Source organism: Sycon ciliatum, chromosome 12 (assembly GCF_964019385.1).
Source record: "Sycon ciliatum chromosome 12, ocSycCili1.1, whole genome shotgun sequence".
Lineage (NCBI taxonomy): Eukaryota > Metazoa > Porifera > Calcarea > Leucosolenida > Sycettidae > Sycon > Sycon ciliatum.
Window position 1 is genome coordinate 6,526,189 of NC_088654.1, and position 22,669 is coordinate 6,548,857.

General features: G+C 48.1%; 2 protein-coding genes across 2 annotated transcripts; both read right to left on the reverse strand.

Moving 5' to 3' along the window:
* Nucleotides 1-1,554: 1,554 nt before the first annotated feature.
* Nucleotides 1,555-8,981, reverse strand: LOC135828890 (uncharacterized). Its single transcript, XM_065341323.1, has 4 exons — nt 8,579-8,981; nt 6,001-6,160; nt 4,942-5,081; nt 1,555-2,899 (listed from the first exon to the last, which is right to left on the reverse strand). The coding sequence occupies exons 1-4, from the start codon at nt 8,801-8,803 to the stop codon at nt 2,345-2,347; spliced, it is 1,080 nt and encodes a 359-aa protein (XP_065197395.1). The 5' UTR covers nt 8,804-8,981; the 3' UTR covers nt 1,555-2,344.
* Nucleotides 8,982-17,024: 8,043 nt separating this feature from the next.
* Nucleotides 17,025-21,825, reverse strand: LOC135828934 (uncharacterized). The gene is made up of 4 exons (XM_065341366.1): nt 21,360-21,825; nt 19,326-19,485; nt 18,576-18,715; nt 17,025-18,156 (listed from the first exon to the last, which is right to left on the reverse strand). The coding sequence occupies exons 1-4, from the start codon at nt 21,582-21,584 to the stop codon at nt 17,593-17,595; spliced, it is 1,089 nt and encodes a 362-aa protein (XP_065197438.1). The 5' UTR covers nt 21,585-21,825; the 3' UTR covers nt 17,025-17,592.
* Between the last annotated feature and the right edge of the window lie 844 nt (nt 21,826-22,669).

The following is a 22,669-nucleotide window of genomic DNA, read 5'->3' on the forward strand; positions in this document are numbered from 1 at the left end:
AGGTTCGACCTTTCTGGACCGCCATTCACCGACGGTGGGCTACATGATGCTGGAGGAACTAGATTCCAGTGAAAACCCAAGATTCCTTTGCTCCTGGACGCTCCGACGTGTTGTGATATCTGCCAGGTGCGCAGTAACTAGTAATATTTTCATCGCTATAGCGAGGACGACGCCGATCGGCAAACTCTCGCTCACAGCCATCACCAGCCTCTCAAAACCATCACTTGGCATCCCCCAGAGGTATAGGAGAAAGCCAAAACAGCTCTCAACAAACAAAAGCTAAGGACGATGGAAAGAGAGCATGTCAAAAAGAAGACGAACAGTATGAAGTTCAAATGGGTTTGAACACTCGTACCACCAACTATACCACTTTCAATAAATCGTGACGCCATTTTGTTTTAACACGCATACGGTCCATTCGCCGGAGCCTAATCTTGGGATGTCAGCCTGCAGACCACCAGCACTGTACTGATCAGGTGCATTGTGCACAATTGTATTTTTTGTATAGCCTACATACTAGAACTGTGGACGTGTGGTATAATCGTGTAGTTACATGTATGCTCCTACCTCCGAGAGGATGCCAAATTATGCTCCAAATTTTCAACCACCAAATAATTATGCCAATAATTACGCCGGCATAATCCGCCGGTGCCTAATGAGATCATGACAATGATGACATTCAACGACCTGATGCTGAGCTGCATCACGGATAACTTGTAAACTTTTGGTCCTCTTGAGTCTTGTTGAATTGTAATCCTTGGCTCTCCATCCGAGTAAAATTTTATATTTAGAAAGGAAAAGGACATCCGAGTTTAATTTTTTATATTTAGAAAGGAAAAGGACATCCGAGTTTAATTTTTTATATTTAGAAAGGAAAAGGACATCCGAGTTTCAAAATTAAAAATATTATTATGTGATTTACATAATAGCTCTGTGTGACACAGTCATGTACATGTGCTATGCCTCAACGGAGCACTCAACAAGGTACAGTATGCGGACTCCTGCATGTACCACATCGTTCGTTACCATGGCAATGTGCACATGCGGAAACGCATTCCCTGATATGCATGTACATGTACATAATTATAATAGTAGAAACCAAAAGAAATACTCGATTGAAGGTAGCACTAGCTTTGGTCTGGAGCAACGCCTTGACGGAGCAGTCACCCTCCAACGACTCGACTCGCACACACACCAGTTCACCATTTTGATGCCCATCGCCGGAGGCGATGCTACAGCAGAAGCCAAAGCAGCTTGTTCTGGAATTGCACCATTCAACAGCTTACAAGGCTGAAGAATTGACCTCCACTATTCAGCCTGGTCTACACCACACAGCTGTGAAGTGGATTTTCCGCGCGCGCACACACACACACACACACACACACACACACACACACACACACACACACACACACACACACAGGCGCACACAGTGACATACACACGCACACATACCCACACACACACACACATACCCACACACATACCCCCCCCCCCCCCCACACACACACACGTACGTGCGTACGTACACATCTTCACACACGAAAAACATCATTATCTTGAATAGGTTCCTTTCCGTGCTTGAAGTACCACCATTAGACTGACACAAGTACTGCATATGACGTCAACGGGAAGGCATTGAGATGAAAAGACGATTGTACAAACTTGTAAAAAAAACTCAACAATTGATCAGGCCAGGAAAAGCCAGTCAAATGGCCAAAACAGGGGTAGTTGGGTAAAACATAGGCAAGAAAAAATGAAATGAAATAATTATTTCTTGAAGTGTAAGTGTGGGGAGGGGGGGGGGGTCTCAAGCTTTGGCCATAGTAGGGTGGGGATGAGCCTACGAGAAAAGTATCGAACAACACAATTCACTGCTTAGACACAAACGCACACACACACACACACAGATAAGGAATAGGTATCTGGCTTTCAAGGCACAGGGCATAATAGTAATAGTAATAATATACGCACCAACCTCGTCTTCATAATATTATAATTGTAGATATTAGATACCTGGTAGGTGGTACACAAAGTGAGGGGGGTTACTCGCAACACGGCCAATCCCGTACGCAACAAGCAGCTAGTTTATAGGCTTTCAAAACGCTGCGCGGCTGTGTTCACTATGGACCATTGTACTAAGCACAAACGTTTGGTTGATGGCACTTCTACAGCTAGAGAGATGCTGAGCTGTGCATTGCGGATGTGTTGGCTAGCATCTGATTCCCTCTAAACAGGCTTATAAACCCTCAACATGTCTACGCTCAAACCTTTGACAAGAAACACCGACAAACTAGCTACTGGGTATTCTAAGGGTAAAAAGCGAAAGTCTAAACGATGATCATCACCAGCGTACTAATCCCATTACAAAGCTTGTCAATTGCCGGCCGATGCGTTTGATGTTATTCCTACCGACGGCGACTGGAGCAGGGCTGCTGGCACTGGCCATTCCCGGGCAGGCGTCTACGCTGGTACCATTGCTGTCCGCCGCACTGCCCAGGAGGTGGCAAGTGCAGGCGGGCTGGTGGACGGTCAAACTCTCGGCGGCAACGCTGTTAGTATCGTCGTCTCCGCCGTCGTCGCTGTCGTAATCCGTCATGTGGTCGTAGTCAGTATCGGTGTCGCTGTAATCCGTGTCGGTACAATCACCGTCCATTTCCCGACGGTGACGCCGTGTTGCGTCGCGATTGGCCCTCGTCACCGGTAGGTGGCAGCGGGCTACGTCGCCGTAGGACAGCACATGACGGAGTGGAGATGGCGATGATGAGTCATGCTCCACAGCAGAGGGCTGCGGCGCTTTGGTCAAGCTAGGCGGAGTCAGCTTACCCAGCATATAGAGATCGAAATTGATATTGACCAGCTCCCCGGCAAACGAATGGCGCCGTTCCAGGTAGACCATCTGAATAGAGAGAGGGAGAGAGAGAGATATAGAGAGAGAGAGAGAGAGAGAGAGAGAGAGAGAGAGAGAGAGAGAGAGAGAGAGAGAGAGAGAGAGAGAGAGAGAGAGAGAGAGAGAGAGAGAGAGAGAGAGAGAGAGAGAGAGAGAGAGGAGAGAGAGAGAGAGAGAGAGAGAGAGAGAGAGAGAGAGAGAGAGAGAGAGAGAGAGACAGAGAGACAGAGAGAGAGAGAGACAGAGAGAGAGAGAGAGAGAGACAGAGAGAGAGAGAGAGAGAGAGAGAGAGAGAGAGAGAGAGAGAGAGAGAGAGAGAGAGAGAGAGAGAGAGAGAGAGAGAGAGAGAGAGAGGGAGAGAGAGAAATCAGAGAAAGAGAGAGAGAGAGACAGACAGGGAATTACGGTCAGTCAGGAGAACAATAGATACCATAGAAGGCAGCCGCACCAAGCAATCGAGCTTTTGCCGAATGATATACCGTAACAGGTACAGCCTCTGTGGTCAGTTAGCCGTATCGTACATCGGCCGCACATACGCTCTCTGCTGTAGCCTCGCACGCCTATAGAAACGTCCGCGGCCAAGGAAGCAAAGTTTGTCTCGGATTTGCATTCATAAGTTGCCGCCTCAAAATGCACAATACCCCCCCCCCCCCCCCTCCAGAACAACTAAAGTTTTGAACCTAAAAAGCATTGAATGGCAATACTGTAAACCGCCCAATGTTTGCGTAACTATTTTTTGGCGATCTCTCAGAACCAGCGAGTTTACAATGGCAAATGTTCGTGGAGCACCGTGGCCACACATATACACCACTGTTGAAGTTTGATTTCACTTTGGGGTAATATTTGCATTATGCTCTTCTCGCAGAAGTAGTAACCATTATTACGTCGCAAACATTAGGAAGTACTTCCTCCGCGTCATCGAAATTGTCGCAGTTTGACTTTTGATGTAAAATGCGGTATTTACTCACCAGCACTCGTACGAGGCAAGGAATCGGACATAGGCGATAGTCATCAGCATAGGGTGACGGCAAAGTTCTATTTTCTGTTATTGGAAGCTGGAATTTTTGAACTAGACGCAATTTCTTCGCTGATGTCGCTGCGCTGGTAATTTCGACTCGCTGAGATCAGTCAGGCGTTGCAGCCTGCACATTTCTCGTGCTTATGGCCATTCACTCAAGCCCGATCACTGTTTTACCTTAGCAAAGATGAGAATGACTTCTTGGAACAAGTGGCAGCGCTTGGAGAAACATCGAGGGGTCGGCAAACTAAATGCCTGCAACAGCGATAAAATTTGTCGCTCTGGCTGAGACACTCAGCACTACAATACATGATTGTACCTGCAAGAGCCGTGTAGACTCTACACGTAGTGCTAGTGATGCACGCGCAGGTGCCGTACCATGGTATACCAGTGCTGAAAAAGAGGGCGCGCTGGACGTGATACTACACTTACCTGCATGAGCTGTGGGCATGCCACGGCTAAAAAAAAGTTCATTTCAAGATCGAGGTGATTCCAAAGGTGATTCCGCCGACGGTAATCAACCGACCTCGCAACGATCGTGTATTCTTACTAGGCTTCGTTGGTGGTGAAGTAGAAATCATCCAGAGCTAGCAGACGACAAGCATAGCAGCTCTTGTCCTGTGGAGAAAGTCAAAGCGTTTGAGATGAGGCGCGACCAACTTTCAACCTTCCTTGAAATATTTCAGAACGATATTTTTGCGTCCATAGACATCAGCGACGGCGAGGACTTCATCTCTGTATGAAAACTCTCAGTCCAATTGTCCTGGAACGTTACTCTAGTCTTCAGACTATCATACTGTGTAATAAGTTCTGAATGGCGTAGTTTATGGAGTTGTCAGTAACAAGTGAGATTTCACTAGTCAAACTGCGACAATTTCGATGACGCGGAGGAAGTATACAGTACACACATTCTCTAACAACCCCCAAAATATCTTCACTGCTTGCCCCCTCCCGTAAAATCTCTTCTCTACTCAGCACATTCTCAGATCTTTTAACCATCTGATGATGCAGCAGCAAAAACATAGAGACTCACCTTGACAGCGTCCTGGGTACTTGACAATTTCTCCGTGCTTTCTTCTTCGATGAGATTTCTTTCAAAATCGTAGTCATTGATCGATTCCCCGCGCAGGCTGGCGCGGACATTGTCCTCAAACTCCTCCCAGCTCTCACTGCCTGCATGGGACAAGCACATAGACAAGTAATGGTCTCATCATGTTTTCTAACTCGTTTATCTCTCGCCTACTTTCTCTCTCTCTCTCTCTCTCTCTCTCCCTGTCCATCTCTTGTCTTTCCCCTCGTGGATCCTGACTGCTTTATCTGATTATTTTCTATTTTTAACATACGCTCAATTGTGTGTGTGTATGTGTGTGTGTGTGTGGGGGGGGGGGGGGGGTGTACGTGTGGGTGGGCGGGTGTACGTGTGGGTGGGTGGGTGTACGTGTGGGTGGGTGTCACACACCTACATGTACTTACTGTGGTGAGCCCAAAAGTGGGATCATTTTCCAAGTCCACCCAAAGTTTGTGTGTGTTGGGCGGTTCAATAACCAATAGAACAAGAATAGAAGTCATCTTTCCAAGATTCCCTTTTGAATCTCTCTCCCCTCTCACGGCAAGACCCGCATGACCAGTTTTGGCATTGAGCAACTACAAGTGTGTGTGTGTGTGTGTGTGTGTGTGTGTGTGTGTGTGTGTGTGTGTGTGTGTGTGTGTGTGTGTGTGTGTGTGTGTGTGTGTGTGTGTGTGTGTGTAGGTGTGTGTGTGTGTGTGTGTGTGTGTGTGTGTGTGTGTGTGTGTGTGTGTGTGTGTGTGTGTGCGTGCATTCGCCCGTGTATGACCGAGAATTCCAAATGCCTAAAGCTGCCCTACTGTAAAAGCCTCATATATAACGAAGTACTAATTCTAACAAGTTAACGAGGCGAAATCTGCCTTTGAAATAGAAAACGTTAGAGAGAAATAGATTGATATTGTTGCTATTAATCGTTGAGAATCGTTATCTGTGGTACACGTAAACTGGTCAATTCCAGGAAATCATTATAATTTGTATGAGCCTCGTTAGAATAATGGCTTTCATAATATTACCAGTCTAACTAACCATTGAAAAGGTGGCTGAGCGGATCATCAATTGCCGGGTGATAGAAGAGAAAGAGTAGCCCCTGCACTATATCCTCCAGCGTCAACGTATCCTCCCAGAGATCCGCTAGCAGATTGAAGCACAAGCTGTTATCGTCCGGGTCGATGTTGGGATGGTAGATCTGCAGAGGGAATCAGCGAAAAGAACCAGGGGTTGTCTTCTAGGATTCTACACATCAGCAAACGTGAACACCAGACCAGGTGGGAAGGGCAAGATGTACGTGCGCACAGGATGCTGCAAAAATTCACAGCTTGCTTTGCCGGAGTTCCTCCGTATCTACATACTACACATAGCAGTAGCTAACGCGGCTACAATGAATATATTGGTAGGGATTCCAGGATCTGGCCAACTGGGTTCGAGGACTTTCTCCGCGTGCTACACAGAAAAGTGTGGTCACGCGATGACGGCTCATTCTAGGCCAGTGCGCTGGGATATCGTAAATGTTGGAGGATTTTTTAAGACACCAGTGGCTTCCTGAGGTTTTCAGCTGTCCAATGTTGGGTTTTTGGTCGCCATGCAGAGAAAATAGGCCATTGCGATCAGTCAAAGAAGAAGTTGAAGGCGATTTCCAAGTTTAAAATGGCATCTTAGGGGATTCTTAAACCGATTTTCAGGCTCAGCACCCAAAAACCTTTCGGAATCACCCATGCCGGTGTTTTTCTCAAGCAAGGTAGAGCAGCACAACAAAATTTGAGTGCGCCGAGTAGGACTAAAAGCACCTCCGACATGGCGATATTTTCAAGTGCGAAGAAGAAGAGTAGATCTACGCGAGGAACTAGGTGTTACCCCAAGCGCAGTCAGCTCATCACGAGAATCAAGCCGCACGTAGCCCAGGATTTCGCTGTGCCTAGTGAGCACGATATAGTGCACGACTCTGTACTATCTCCTGTTTGCGAGGAGCAAGGAGAATAGGCTTGGATTTACGACACGTGCGCTGGCAGAGAACAGTGAGCTGCCGTCATTACCGATGGAACTGGTTGGTGTCGGAACTGATGCAGTATCTCTCACTATGATCGGTCTGATCCCAGCTCCCATCGACAGCGCGCGTCTTCTGGATTTCGTTCGTAACTAACTTGAATCGCAAGCTCTGCAGAAGACGGCATCGGCAACATCAACATTGGTGTGTTGGTGACTTGCCCTCCTTGTCGGCAATGGCCAAAGCCGTGCTGGTGACTTGACGTCCTTGTCAGCAAAAGTCGTGTGAAGAAGAAGGGTAGGTTCGCCAAATCGAAGCGTGCGTATGCCATCCGCTCAAGGCAAGGATAAGAGGCTGTGAACCAAATTTCATCTGATTCGTGTGAAAATGTTGTAGGTGGTTGCTGTGCAGTAGTTTGAACATATTTTGAGCCGATTTCCCATTTGATCGCCCGAGAAAATACACCCATTTCGCGTTAGAAAAATGGCTATAACTTCTGAATGCCTGGACCGATTTTGATAAAATTGGTACTATTGGATTTCTTATTACCTGGGTGACATTGTCCAAGAACAAGCTAGCTTGAATTATGAATTTTGCTCGAATCCCTAATATTGGTGCAGGTCACTGGTGGTACTCATATGGATGCGGAAAATTCAGCTTTCCAGAGTCTCACGCTATAAACCATGATTTGTTTTGAACTCATGGCAACATCAATGGTGTACTACAGTCCATACAGAAAAAGATGGACTTCTAGCTTTTGGCCATAAGTGCGTCAAACGTTGAGTTTTTTTAGAATTTTTTCTGCAATCCCCTATGGAATCCTTTTTTTCTTTTATGTTTCTGAAGTCTATTTCTCCAAAAACCAAGCCATAGCAAGAATAGGATTTCGGCCAGGTTTTGCCCCAAGAGCACTGAATTGGGAAAACCCATCAAAATCCAGGCCGTTTGACCCTGCCTGCAAAAGTGCACTATACGGTTCGAACCCCAGTTCAGGTACCCTTTTTGGATCCTTTTTCAAATTTCAAATTTCACAGCACTGCACTGTGTATGATAAAATCTTGAAAAATCGCCTGATACAGGAGCTCACCAGAGCCCATCTTTTTGTGAATGGACTGTAGTGTTTCACATCAACGAGTGGTCCGGGTGCTGGACTACAATAATTGTGTGATAATTATTATTTGACGCTAAGGCAGATGAAACACGGTAGTGAAAACGGATGCGCATCACGAGTGACTACAAAACAGTATGTGTGCAAGACATATAGCGCGTTGCTGTGAAAAATGAAGCGGCGATTCCTGAGAAGCCGAACAAACTCCGCTACCACCTTTTCTCCGATTATCTTAGTAGTTGGCTCATAATCCGGAAATGACCTCGCCTTGCGCCGGTCCAGAGTAGTACAATGACTAACGATGAAACTGACCAGGAACATTGCATAATATTTCTAGTAGCTGTGTGCTATCGCTGTCCTTTGCTTCCCACGCACACAATCGTAAGATTTTACAAGTAGGAACAATAGAAGAAAAAACCTCTGGGGCTTAGGCAGCATACTGTACGTTCCTATCACAGATGCGCCGCTGACAAATACTAGGATTCGATTTTGTTCATTCAAGTAGTTCGACTTACTTGGGTTTCACAGATCACCTCGGGAGGCCCGATGTCTTGTGGCGAAATTGAGAACTCAAACGTTCCACCGCGGTACGGACCGCCGTTCGGCCGAATCCTGATGTTGAACGTTTGTAGCGGCTGGTCGAAGTCCAAACCGTCCAGCAGAACCTCAACCTGGTCGTCACTGAAGCTCTTGACGTTGCGCAGAAGGCGCTGGAATTGTTTCATTAGTTTCCCTTGCATCGTGAGCCAGTGGAATGTTTCTAGGAGTTGTTTATTCACAAATTAGGTGGTATACACCTACTCAGAGCTACATGGAAACAAAATATCTATCAGGGCGTAGGAGGTTAGAGAAAGGAAACGAATCGTGGAGCTCCGCACCGAATCCGACTAGATGGTACTGGCTGCTTGATTCAAAAGAGCGCTGCGTCTTATGATGGTCGTTTTGTAGGTGCGCGCCCGATCGTCATCACATGCCACTGGCAGTACATGTACTACTAGTAGATCTACTACATGTATGCGTGTGTAGTAAGTGACTGTCTGTATGACACTATGAGCTCAGTCTTTCTAGCTTTCAGTAGCATACACTGATACAGTTTGGAATCGCCGACACAAAAAATGACGTAACCATTGCTGCAGTTCAAATGCAAACCCATGTGTCGCCATTACGCCAGGTGTGCAGGATTTGATCTTGTTGACAGAATGACAGCTTCCTTTTTGGCGATGACTCACAAGCCCTCGAGATCTGAATCATCTGATCTCCCTTTGCCATTCGTATTATGTGCGCGTGCCCGTGCCGTCCGGAATGCAAGACTTGTTTTCGACCCGTCCTAGCAGCTCGGACTGGTCAAACTGGTCACTGTTTTTTGTACATGATGTACACTGTACTGATGTAGAGCCAGGGACCAGGGTACTCTGTAGTGTAGTACAGTATTAGTAAGACAGGTCTGCGCGTGAAGAGTCAGGTGAGGTCATGGCCGGACCAACCTTCTGGACGTGAATAATATTTTTATGACTTTGTGTGTTTACTGTTACATGTACATGTATATGTATGATGTACTGACTGTGTTTACTTCTAATAATGAGGTCCGGCGATGGTATGACAGGACCGAAACACTGCTTCCACCCGTCCTTCTGGCCTGTGACCACTGACGATGGTGGCTAGTCGACTAAGTCACTAAGGCCTTGAGGGCGCCGCCGCCGGGCCAGTACTGATAGTGAGGCCAGTCAAGTACGATCTGCTTTGATAGTAGTGACTGCTAATGGGTTTGACTTTGGATTTTTCTTCAATCATCTGTCCGACCACGTTATCGTGGATTTTCAATAAAGTTCTTTGACTAGTTCTGATGGCGATAGTGGAGTGTCAGTCACTGTGTCAGTCAGGTCAGGCTAGCTAGTAGTAGTACTGTAGTTGCGACGCTCTGCAATGACTGAATGAGACGGCATTCCGGAGTGCTGAGTTGTGCTGTGCATGTACATGTACATGTACATTGTAGTTTAGCGCAGCAGCTGCAACTGTACTGCAAGTAACAGTTCTACAGTGTACGGTAGTTTGTAGCTCAGTGCAACTCGAATGAAACTCGAATCAATGAAACTCGAATCAATGAAACTCAAATGAAACTCAAATGAAACTCGAATGAAACTCAAATGAAACTCAAATGAAACTCAAATGAAACTCGAATGAAACTCGAATGAAACTCAAATGAAACTCAAATGAAACTCAAATAAAATTCAAATGAAACTCGAATGAAACTCAAAGGAAACTCAAAGGAAACTTAAATGAAACTCGAATGAAACTCGAATGAAACTCAAATGAAACTCGAATGAAATTCAAATGAAACTCGAATGAAACTCAAATGAAACTCAAATGAAACTCAAATGAAACTCGAATCAATGAAACTCGAATGCAGCAGCACCGTGTTCTAGTGTACGGACATACATGTATGTTCGTTGCGGAATAAAAACAAATCTGTGTTCTTCTCCTTTTTTTTTAATCCAAGCAGGCCCGGCAGAAGCCGCAGAACCTGTCCAGTTGGTCAGGTTGTGGTCGGACCGACGTTTTCACCACCAACGCGTGTGTTTACTGCTGATGACGTCATGCGTACGTGTATACCCTCCATGTCATAATACAAACTGTATGAAAGGCTAGAGGATGGCCGGTAGGGTCCAGCGGATAATGCACCGAAAATGTTCGTATAATTCTAACCCCAATGCTCCCATAACTAAACTGTACCTCATAATTCTGATTATAATGCTACTTCAGTAGTCATATTGGTGATTATTACTCTGAGTATTAGTCCAGGACTTGCTCATGTACATGTACATGTATGCACGCAAATGCAAGTCTCAAACTCACAAAGATCATCATTGCATTTGGAGAAAATATCTGTTTTAGTTTCATCGTATCTACATGTACATTCTATCGAGATGTCTGCAGTATCTCCTACATGTACATTGTACATGTAGGAGATACTGCAGACATGTACATGTACGTTCAATCAAGAGTCGCCTGTGCCTGCGACCCCTGCGAGTGCACCCACCACGGTGTTATTAAAACTTATTTTTCTTTCAAAACCATGCAGGCATACATTCACATGCATGACATTTTTTCCACAGAACCATCAGATGCTGCACAGCGGGGGCGGTGGCATATTGGATGGAAGCGGGGCGGGGTAGAATTAACTCCTCCGACCAAAGGTCTCGGACTCATCCTTACTCATGTGGGCCGATACGAAGGAGAAAAAAAGACTGAGCACATGTGCATCCATAATAGGGAAACACATTTGCAAACGATAATGGGAGAATTTTAGATTGAGATAGGACATAACAATAGTTAACGTAGTGCACCGTGGAAATAGGAAGATGGAGAGAAGTGATCATTGCACAAGGTACCATGACAGGGAGAGACAACGTTTAAGATTGAGCGAAGGGGATTAGAGAGGGGTAGAAAGGAGTTGGAGTGCGGGCCGGTAATGCTAGCATCAATTGCCGGTCGCCAACGGTGTCATGCATGAAGCTGGCTAGGTCCAGTTCCGAAAATCGTGCATCTGAACCCGCCCGGCTTCGTCCGGAGACTTGACGTTGCAAATCAACCTTCTCAGCGGATTGTTTCAGACATGCTCAGACATGCTCACTGCTGTTTTATTCAGTTTTTTTCTTCTACTTTGGCCTTGATCCAAGACGGCCTTCTTAAATCGACTTTTCCAACTTTCAAACTGGCATTATGGAGTAGTGTGAGCATTATAAGTGGCATATCCTCATATTATGGGCATTGCCTTCAGCATTATCGCAGCAAATAACTAGCATTACCCGCCCATGCCTAATGAGCGGGATGTGTTGTTTCGTTACTGAGGAGGAACGATTCCGGATACTGGCGAGTTGTGGCGGATGATGTGCTGCAGATCTGGTGGTTTCACGAGTACGTATGCGACATTGCGGTGCGGCTGCTGATGGTGGCAGAATGACTTTCAGCATCTCCCGGACCCTCAACAAAGTGTGGCTTGTACAGGAAACAGAGCCCTGCTACGGTGCGTCGAATGTCAATGCTAGGGAGGTATGATCCATCTCCAATTACAGTATGTGTAGGGCACGGCGCTGGATGGCAGTGAGGCGGGCCAAGGTGGTGGGGGCCGCGCTACTTCACACCAGCATGCCATACTCTAACACAGGGCGGACAAAGCCATGGTACACGATTACCCGGTGCTTTGGGTCTAGCACAGCCGATGCCTTACGGAGGAAGCCAAGCCGCTGGGCTCCTCGCACTGCAAGCTGTGGGATATGGCTGCAGAATGCCACCTGCCTTTCGAAAGTGACGCCAAGAAGCTAGAGCTCCTCTACTTCTGGCACGACTGCTCCTTGGAAGCGTATTGCATTCGGAAGGTTTGGCGAGCAGTGATGGCTGATGGTCAATGCCTGCGACTTTGTGGGTTCGAACTGGATCCTCCACCTGCTTCCCCATGCTGCCAGGGAGTCTACTACCTGCATGGAGGATTGCTGTCTCTTCTGCTAGTCTGCGTCGAGTGGTGATGCACTTGTAGAACGTTCTGTGTGGTCAGCATAATGGTGTGTTGACTCCTGCATGTACCATATCGTTACCATGGCAATGCCCACATGCGGAAAAGCGTTCCCTGATACATGTACTAGCATGGGATACATGTTAGAAGAAGTTAGAAAAAGAAAAAAATAGTTTGAAAAGAAGAAAGTAGAAAAATTCAGAACAAAACTCGCTACTAAGTTCATGAGTATCAAGAAGACACCCAGGTGCAAACAAATAACACAAGACAGACGTTGCGTGAAGTCTAAGACAACTCCCCCTAGAATAGAGAGGGTCAGGACCAGGTTTAACACCCAGCCGGTTCAGATGGTCGCAACCGACCGGGGCTCTACCAACCGTGGATGGTTGTAGAAAGCCTTTAAGGTTACCGTCTCCGAACACGATGGTCCTTCAGCTTGCTACATACTGTCAACCAACAACACGTACCAGCATCCACAATAAATATGGGATTGAAGGTACAATGGGAGAAGCACAAGCTTTGGTCTGGAGCCAAGCCTTGACGTAGTAGTCACCCTCCAACCACTCGGACTCGCACACACACACACACACACACACACACACACACACACACACACACACACACACACAGACGCACACACACCTTGGACCTTGGACCTTGAACGCCCTGCACTATTCTGGCTATGCGGACCCCATGCAGGGTTGAGCAGGTTCGGAACAGTAGGAGCGATATCGGGATAGGTCCTGTGGTCTACCGAAACGCCGCCCGCAATTGCAAACGATGCAGAAGGAGCTACGGTCTGTGTTGGTTGCTCTGGCCGAGCCACGGCTGCACTTGTGACGCTTCACGCCTTGGCACGATAGCACACAGCGGTTGCAGCAGGCCCCGTGGAAGCGGAAGCGTTCGCAGGACATAATTATTGTTCCTAACTGGTGACTAAAGTGTGTCAGAAGATGCCTCTGCTGGTGATGTTGCTGGCGAGCACTTGTGTCGGGCAAATCCACCCTTGCTAGGGAACCATCGGTCGCACTGGTCACAGTGACAACTAAAGTTACTTCCTGGCTGTTAGCCTACGGCAGTACGGGTAGGGCACGCGTAGCTGTACACTTGTGTCGCTTCCTGTCACTTACACGACTGAATGAGCGGTGACAAGTTTGGCACACAACTGGTGATGGTCGAGGTCTGTTCTGCTTGTCTGGCAGACAACGGTAAGCCTTGCGCCATTTGGAGCTAGAAGAGGCGGCCACTTCATATCATTCGTCAAGTGGCTTGACGTCACTCCGAACACAGTCTCGCCACCTTTTCCGCAGACCATGGGCAGGTCTCTTGTTTGGAAGCGAACCGAACAGTAGAGCCTTCGGGATGCGCTCATCCTCCATCCCTGACACAATCATGACCAAGCCACTCAAGGCGACGTCTGCTGAGACGACACTCCATGTCCAAGGTACCTCCCCAGCGCTCCAGAACTTCAACATTAGTTATCCTGTCATTCTATACATCTTGACGACTGATGCCCAGAATGGTGCGGACACACCGCAGATGAAAGACAGAAAAAGCATGAACATCAGCCTGTAGCGGTACCCACCATCAGGACCCATAGAGCGGAGGCGACTGCACACAAGCATTGTACACTGACCGTTTTATGGATATTGTCAGTGTTACATCGTGGAATATCGATTTCTTCAGAGCGGCAAACGCTTTGGCAGCTTGTGCGATCCAGGATGTGACATCATCATGACATCGGCCGTTGCTTTGACACACCCACCATTCGGACCATATGACGGCCATCGCCGGAGGAGGTGATAGCGATGCTACAAAGCCATAGCAGCTTGTGCTGGGATTGCGCCATTCAACCGCTTGCAAGGCTGAAGAATTGACCGCCACTATTCAGCCTGGTCTACACCACACAGCTATGAAGTGGCTTTTTCTGGCCAGTGAATCCCTACTTTTCGGTCTTTTTCTTCTTTTTTTCACCCACACACATCACACCACATACTCCGGCATGCACTGGCTGTTGGTAACCACCCAGGAGAATGAAAGAAAAGTCAGGAGGAGTCTGAGAAAGAGAAGAAAGACGTGTGCGACCATAATCGTCGGGAATCGAACCCGCAACCTATCGATTGGAAATCGCTGCACATACCACTGCACCATACGGACACACACACACACACACACACACACACACACACACACACACACACACATGCACACACATACACACACCTTTGAACTTTGACGCCCCATCTCCATTGCGGATGATAGGCTTCTGAGTTGGGCAGTTCTTGAGGTAACGCTTCAAATCGTCACTTCTCCTAAACGTTCTGTCGCATGCGCAATGGAAGTCCTTTGGTGCTGGGTAGTGCTGGGAGAGGAAGACGATGTTGATGGACCCACCTGCGCCGTTCCGGGCGATCCTGTGCGAGCTGGTACCACTCGGACTCAGGAATATCCAGTGAGTGCAGGTCAGCGAAAATCATGTCTCGCCAACACACACACACACGCGCGCGCGCACACGCACCTGTCCTGTCCTGTAGAGTCACTGCCGCAAAAGGGTCACGAGATCCCATCACTGAGTAACTTGAGAAGAGAGAGAGAGAGAGAGAGAGAGAGAGAGAGAGAGAGAGAGGGGGGGGGGAGCATGACGCCCGATGACGCTCCAGGTGCACGGGTGGTCGCATCCGCTTGCCGCATATGCACACGTGCTGGAAGGTTGAGCGCTCCTCTGCTGTTGGTCTATGGGCCACCCTTGAACAGGGATGCCTGCCCCGTCCCCGGACACCGCGAACGCGGCGAACACACCTGTCACAATGCGCGGCACAACCTCCCCCCGCCGGTGCCGACGTTCCGGTAGCTCCAGGTGGCACTGTGGCATCCACCGTCGAGGCACACACATGACCAAGCCACCGCGGTTTCTCAGCCACCGCCCACACCGGAAAAAGCCACTGCACTGACTGGCGCCCCGCTGCTCAGACACAGGCCGCGCACGCTCCTCCAGACACTTATGCCGAGTCATGTCTCCTTTCCGCGCAAAATCCCGTCCACATGCCCTAAATACCACTCGGGGCGGAGGCTCAGGCGCATTGTCAGGCTCTTGGTAGGTGCTGCGCCACTCCGCGCGAGACTCACATGCAACATCATACCATGATGCCTCCACACCACGGGCACGTAGATCCCGGACAGCACAGTCCTTCCATCTGCGGCGTGGGCCATGTGCCGGGCGACTCTGCAAGAAGGAGCCAAACAGCACGTGTTTCGGGATGCGGTTGTCCGGCACCCGCGCAACATGCCCCATCCACTCCAACCGCCGATGTGCAATCTTGTCTTTAATCATCTCAGAGTCTCCCCAGTGCACCACCAGCTCTTCGTTGGTGATATGTTCTTCCCACATCCGGCTTCGAGAGACCCCGAGGATGGATCGGATGCACCTCATGCTGAAGGTTGAGAGCTTCTGCAGGTCATGTTGAAGGGGCGTCCAGCACTCAGAGCCATACAACAGCAGGGACAGAACGCAAGCATTGATTACGCACCGCTTGGTGTGCGTCAGCAGATGTGGATTGGAGAATACAGATTTCCGAAGAGCACCGCAGGGCCCGGAGGCTTGGGCAACCGTTGTCCACTACAGAACCGAGGAACTTGAATTGCGGTACGCATTCCACCTCCGCTTGACCAAGTTGGAGGGGAGCACAGTCAGTAGGCGTGATGTTGGGGCCAACAACTACGAACTGAGTCTTCGTTGCACTGACGGTGAAGCCGAATCCCGACGCCACCCCGTGAAGACAGCACAATGCTGCCCCCGCTCCAGACCGAGTCGTAGCGAATCGACAAGAGTCGTCATCAAACTGGGAATCTGTTAGGCAATGGTGTTGGTCGCCACCGCGGGGTTTACTGTATAGATCGCTGCTGTATGCTGAGCGGAGCTCGAAGCCAATCCTGTCAACTCTCCCGACGCGGTCATCACGGGCCACATATAAATACTGTATTAAAAACACGCACACACACACGCACACTCAGACTCAGCCATGCCCATCACGGAAGCGATGATAGCGAACAGCTATGTTAGACATTGTAAATTGTGCTGGGATTACACCATTCAACAGCTTGCCACTAGCTTGGTACCCACCACACAGCTGATTGAAGTGGCTTTTCCCGGCCAGTGAATCCCCATTTTTTCATTCTTTTTTTGTTGACACACACACACACACACGCCACGCCACACACCGGCTGTCGGTGACCACACAGCCTCCCAGGAAAATGAAAGAAGAGCTAGGAGAATGAGAAAGAGAAGAAAGACGTTTGTGACCATAATTGTCCGGAATTGAATCCGCAGCCTCTGAATTGGAAATCGACTGCACATACCACTGCACCATATGGGACACACACATACACACACACAGACACACACACACACACACACACCACGTACACACACCTTCACACATGATCTTGAATCATTTCCTTTTCGTGCTTGAAGCACCGCCACAAGTGCGGCATATGTCACCAGGATGATATTGAGGTGAAAAGACGATTTTCCAAAATTGTAACAAAGTCATCAAACCAGCAAAAGCCAGTCAAGCGGAAAATACACGGGTAAGTAGGTTAAAACATAGCCATCTGAAACTCGGATGTTTCAGATAGCCATCAACATTAATTATTTAATGATGTGATAATCACTTCAAGTATGAGTGTGTGAGGGGGGAGGGGGTTCAAGGTGGGGATGAGCCTACGAGAAAAGTATCAAACAACGTAATTCACTGCTTCAACACACGCGCGCGCACACACACAAAAAAAGGAATAGATATTTGGCCTTCAAGGCGTATATAATACAGCTGTTACTCAATCAGCGGACAGAACTGTTTTGTCCTTAGTGGACGTATTGTAGATGTTTTGGCACGCATCGGTTTCCCTCTCAACAGTCTTATAAACTCTCAACATGTCTATGCTCAAAACTCTGACAAGAAACATAGGCAAAACTAGCAACTGGTTGTTCTAAGGGTAAAAAAGCGGATGTGTTAACGATGATCATCGCACGCGTACCAAACCCATTACAAAGCTCGTCAATTGCCGGCCGATGCGTTTGATGTTATTCCTACCGACGGCGACTGGAGCAGGGCTGCTGGCACTGGCCATTCCCGGGCAGGCGTCCACGCTGGTACCATTGCTGTCCGCCGCACCGGCCAGGAGGTGGCAAGTGCAGACGGGCTGGTGGACGGTCGAGCTCTCGGTGGCAACGCTGTTAGTATCACCGTCTCTACCGTCGTCGCGGTCGTGATCCGTCACGTGGTCGTAGTCAGTTTCACAGTCGGTGTCGCTGTAGTCCGTGTCCATACAATTACCGTCCATGTCCAGACGGTGACGCCGGGTTGCATCGCGACTGGCCCTCGTCACCGGTAGTTGGCTGCGGGCTATGTCACCGCAAGACAGCACATGACGGAGTGGAGATGACGACGGTGGTTCATCCTCCACAAGAGAGGGCTGCGGCGCTTTGGTGCAGCTAGGCGGAGTCAGCTGACTCAGCATATAGAGATCAAAATCGATATTGACCAGCTCCCCGGCAAACGAATGGCGCCGTTCCAGGGTGAGCATCTGAATAGCAACAAGAAATACCCCGAAAGACAGAGAGAGAGAGAGAGAGAGAGAGAGAGAGAGAGAGAGAGAGAGAAAGATAGAGAGAGAGAGAGAATAACGATCAGTCAGGAGAACAATAGATGCCACAGTGGACAGCCGAACCAAGCAATCAAGCTTTTGCAGAATGGTACAAAATATACAATGAGTGTGGTCAGCTAGCCGTATGTACTTGCCGCATCGTACATCGGCCGCAAACACGCTCTCTGCTGTAGCATAGCTTGTCTTGGATTTGCATTCATAAGTTGTTGACATTCTCTAAGATCCCCAAAAAATCTTCACTCCTCACCCCCCCCCCCCCCCAAATCTCTTCTCTACCTAGCACATTCTCAGATCTTTTAACCATCTGATGATCCAGCGGCAAGAACATAGAAGCTCACCTTGACAGCTTCCTTGGTACTTGTCATTCTCTCCGTGCTTTCTTCTCCAATGAGATTTCTTTCAAAATCATAGCCTTTGATCGATTCTCCGCGCAGGCTGGCGCGGACATTTTCCTCAAACTCTTCCCAGCTCTCGCTACCTGCAAAGGAAAAGCACAAAGAAAAGTAATGATCTCATCATTATTTTAACTCGTTTATCTGTTGTCGACTCTCTCTCTCTCTCTCTCTCTCTTTCTCTCTCTCTCTCTCTCTCTCTCTCTCTCTCTCTCTCTCTCTCTCTCTCTCTCTCTCTCTCTCTCTCTCTCTCTCTCTCTCTCTCCCTGTCTGTCTGTCTCTCCCTCTCTGTCTCTTATCTTTTCCCTCCTGGATCCCGACTGCTTTATCCGATTAGCTTCTATTTTACTCTCAATCTGTGTGTGTGTGTGTGTGTGTGTGCGTGTGTGTGTGCTTGCGTGCACGTGTGTCACACACCTACTGGGGTGTGCCCATAAGTGGGATCATTTTCCAAGTCCACCCAGAGTTTGGGGATTCCAGGGGGTGTCGGCCATTGGGCGGTTCAATAGCCAATTGAGTTATCTTTCCAAGATTCCCTTTTGAATCTCTCTCCCCTCTCACGGGGAGACCCACGTGACCAGTTTTGGCATTGAGCAACTACAGGTGTGTGTGTGTGTGTGTGTGTGTGTGTGTGTGTGTGTGCACAAGAGTGTGTGTGTGAGCATTGCAAAGGCCTCAAGCTGCCCACTAACTCACCATCGAAAAGGTGACTGAGCGGATCATCAATTGCCGGGTGATAGAAGAGAAAGAGAAGACCTTGCACTATATCCTCCAGCGTCAACGTATCCTCCCAGAGATCCTCCAGCAGATTGAAGCACAGGTTGTTATCTTCCGGGTCGATGTTGGGATGGTAGATCTGCAAAAAATAACGTGAAAAAAGCCAGGGGTTGACTTCTAGTAATAGAGAGGTTAAGATGCACATTACTTCCTACGTGACGCGCAATTTCACATCAAATTTGGCGTGAAACTCCAAATTTCGACATGAGCTGTAGGTCGCTCGCGTTGTTTTTTGACGCACGAGCCAAGTAATGCGAGTTGAACTTTCGCGTCACGTCAGAAATAACTTAACCTCTCTGATCTACAGTATCGCAAACGTGAACAACAGACCAGGTGTAATACCAGACCAGGTGTAATACCAGACCAGGTGTAATACCAGACCAGGTGTAATACCAGACCAGGTGTAACACCAGACCAGGTGTAACACCAGACCAGGTGGGAAGGGCAACATGCACAGCGCAGAAAGCGGCAAATTCAGAGCTTGCTTTCCCGGACGTCCTGGCTATGCACATACTACATACTACACATAGCAGTAGCTAACACGGCTACAATGAATACATTAGTGCAGGTCACTGGTGGTACTCATATGGATGCGGAAAATAATTCAGGCTTACAGAGTCTCACGCTATAAACCATGATTTTGTTTTGAACGGATGGCAACATCAATGGTGTACTAGTGTCTCACATCAACGAGTAGCGCCTACTCCACTTTTATGTTTATGTATCTATGTCATTCGGATCTTCCCAAGTTGTACATTGTACTGTTGAGATACCGAATTCAAATAAATAATCAATACCAACGAGTAGTGCGGGTGCTGGCATGAGAACTGGACTACAATTGCGTGATAATTTGACGATAAGGCAGATGAAACACGATACAGGTCAGACCTCGCTATAACGACCCCCACTATAACATAAACCTCACTATAACGTACGAAATGTTAATGTCCCTGCCGAAACCGCATCACTTCTGTACAAACTTTCCTCGCTATAACCTAATCCGCTATGGCGTAATGTTCGCCATAACGCACTGTTTGCTGGGTCCAGGGCGCACGGAGACCTCAGCATAACCTAAAAAGTCGTCTAAAAATGACTTATGTACACTGCACGCATGCGCTTCTCGCGACGATCAAGTCCGAAGCTGAGCTGTCCACCTCGGAAGCAGGGAGTGGTAAAATACAGGGTACTCCCTGCCCGGTCATAGCTTTGACCTCCTACACTCCTACACGTCTACATAATCATTGTAGACCTACGTGCAAGTCAAATGCACCTAATCATGTCACATGTACACGTACATTTTACTACATGTACATGACGATGGGTCACCCCTTTGCTGACTAGCCTGTACACATCTTTGCTAGTTTACATCGTCATTTCTGTATGTAAAACATTAGAGTAAAATAATATTAATTTTATTTCTGTTGTAATCAGTAAGTGAAGAGTGTCATTTTGCCATACATATTGCATACTGGTGTGCCCAACTCACTATAAACTAATTTCCCCATCCCCCAGAGATTACGTTATAGCGAGGTCCGTCCTGTAGTGAAAACGGATACGCATCACGAGTGACTACAAAACAGTATGTGTGAAAGACATACAGCGCGTTGCTGAGAAAAATGAAGCGGCGATTCCTGAGAAGCCGAACAAACTCCGCTGCCACCTTTTCTCGGATTATCTTAGTAATGGGCTCATAATCGGGAAATGACCTCGCCTTGCGCCAGTCCAGTAGTACAATGACTAACGATGAAACTGACCAGGAACAATGCATATTTCTAGTATCTGTGTGCTATCGCTGTCCTTTGCTTCCCACACACAATCGTAAGATTTTACAAGTAGGGACTATTGAAGAAAAAAACCTCTGGGGCTAAGGCAGCATACCGTACGTTCCTATCACAGATGCCCCGCTTACAAAAACTAGGATTAGATCTTGTTCATTCAAGTAGTTCGACTCACTTGGGTTTCACAGATCACCTCGGGAGGCCCGTAGTCTTGTGGCGAGATTGCGAACCCGAACGTTCCACCGCGGTACGGACCGCCGTTCGGCCGAATCCTTATGTTGAACGTTTCTAGCGGCTGGTCGAAGTCCAAACCGTCCAGCAGAACCTCAACCTGGTCGTCACTGAAGCTCTTGACGTTGCGCAGCAGGCGCTGGAATTCTTTCATTAGTTTCCCTTGCATCGTGAGCGAGTGGAATGTTTCTAGGAGTAGATTATTCACAAATAAGGTCGCATGCACCTACTCACAGCTACATGAAAACTAAAATTCTATCAAGTATCAGGGCGTAGATCTACTAGGACTAGGTTAGACTTAGAGAAAGGCTAAAACGAATCACGAAGCGCTGTTCGCTCCACACCGAATCCGACTAGACTGTTATTTTGCCTGGTGGATTCAAAGAGCGCTGCGCCTTATGAATAATCAGAATATGAGTGATGGTCGTTTTGTAGATGCGCGCCCGACCTCAGCGACCTGCGTCGGATGCGATCGTCATCGGCTAGCTGCACCTGTAAAAAAGGCTGTATAGTGTAATGCATTGCTGTACTGTACAGGCGCTGTAGCACAGACGTAGATCTACGTTTTTTCGTAGCGTAGATTCACTGGCTAGCTATCGCGCGCTAGCCGTACTGCCTGGCTAACTGGACTCCTCACTGGACCTCATATTCATAATCAGTCTATCAGTTTCAGTGGTTCACTCGTCTTTGCATTTGGAACCACGCGACACAAAATGACGTAACCGTTGTTGCAGTTCAATATGCAAACCCATCATCTTCATCATGTCACCATTACGTCAGTTGTGCAGGGTTTGATCTTGTTTTGTTGACAGCTTTTTTTTAGGCGATGACGTGATCTCCCTTTCCCATAATGCATTCGCATTTGTGCATGCACTGTGCGCGACTGCGCGTGCGCATTCCGTCCGGTTTCGACAACTCGCAGCAGTCACTGACTGTACGTATCCATGGTATCACTACGCGAATGACTGTTGGGACATTCTTCCAAAACATGACGTCACAGAATTCGTAAAAAAAAGACAACTTTTGTCGCAAGCGGCTAGCCTGTCGCAAGCGCGAGACTCATCATATCATGGGCGCGCTCGAGCTGCGAAGCGCGACACACGAGCGCGACCCAAACTGTGTCACGTGTGTATCGAATCTGACCGTCATTATGATCGCCTTCGATTTTATTTTCGTTCTACTCGACAATTCCAAAAATCAGTGCCATTGGCTTTAGCTTTGCCCTTGAACTTGAAATCTCGTGCCTTATTCTTT

What these genes read in the sequence shown, in the direction of transcription:
- LOC135828890 (XM_065341323.1), bottom strand. Translation starts at nt 8,803, where the DNA reads ATGCAAGGGAAACTAATGAAACAATTCCAGCGCCTTCTGCGCAACGTC. An exon ending in GCTCAGCCACCTTTTCAATG is followed by an intron (nt 5,082 to 6,000) that starts GTTAGTTAGACT and finishes TGTCCCATGCAG; the next exon opens with GCAGTGAGAGCTGGGAGGAG. An exon ending in GTACCCAGGACGCTGTCAAG is followed by an intron (nt 2,900 to 4,941) that starts GTGAGTCTCTAT and finishes CTCTCTATTCAG; the next exon opens with ATGGTCTACCTGGAACGGCG.
- LOC135828934 (XM_065341366.1), bottom strand. Translation starts at nt 21,584, where the DNA reads ATGCAAGGGAAACTAATGAAAGAATTCCAGCGCCTGCTGCGCAACGTC. An exon ending in GCTCAGTCACCTTTTCGATG is followed by an intron (nt 18,716 to 19,325) that starts GTGAGTTAGTGG and finishes TTTCCTTTGCAG; the next exon opens with GTAGCGAGAGCTGGGAAGAG. An exon ending in GTACCAAGGAAGCTGTCAAG is followed by an intron (nt 18,157 to 18,575) that starts GTGAGCTTCTAT and finishes GTTGCTATTCAG; the next exon opens with ATGCTCACCCTGGAACGGCG.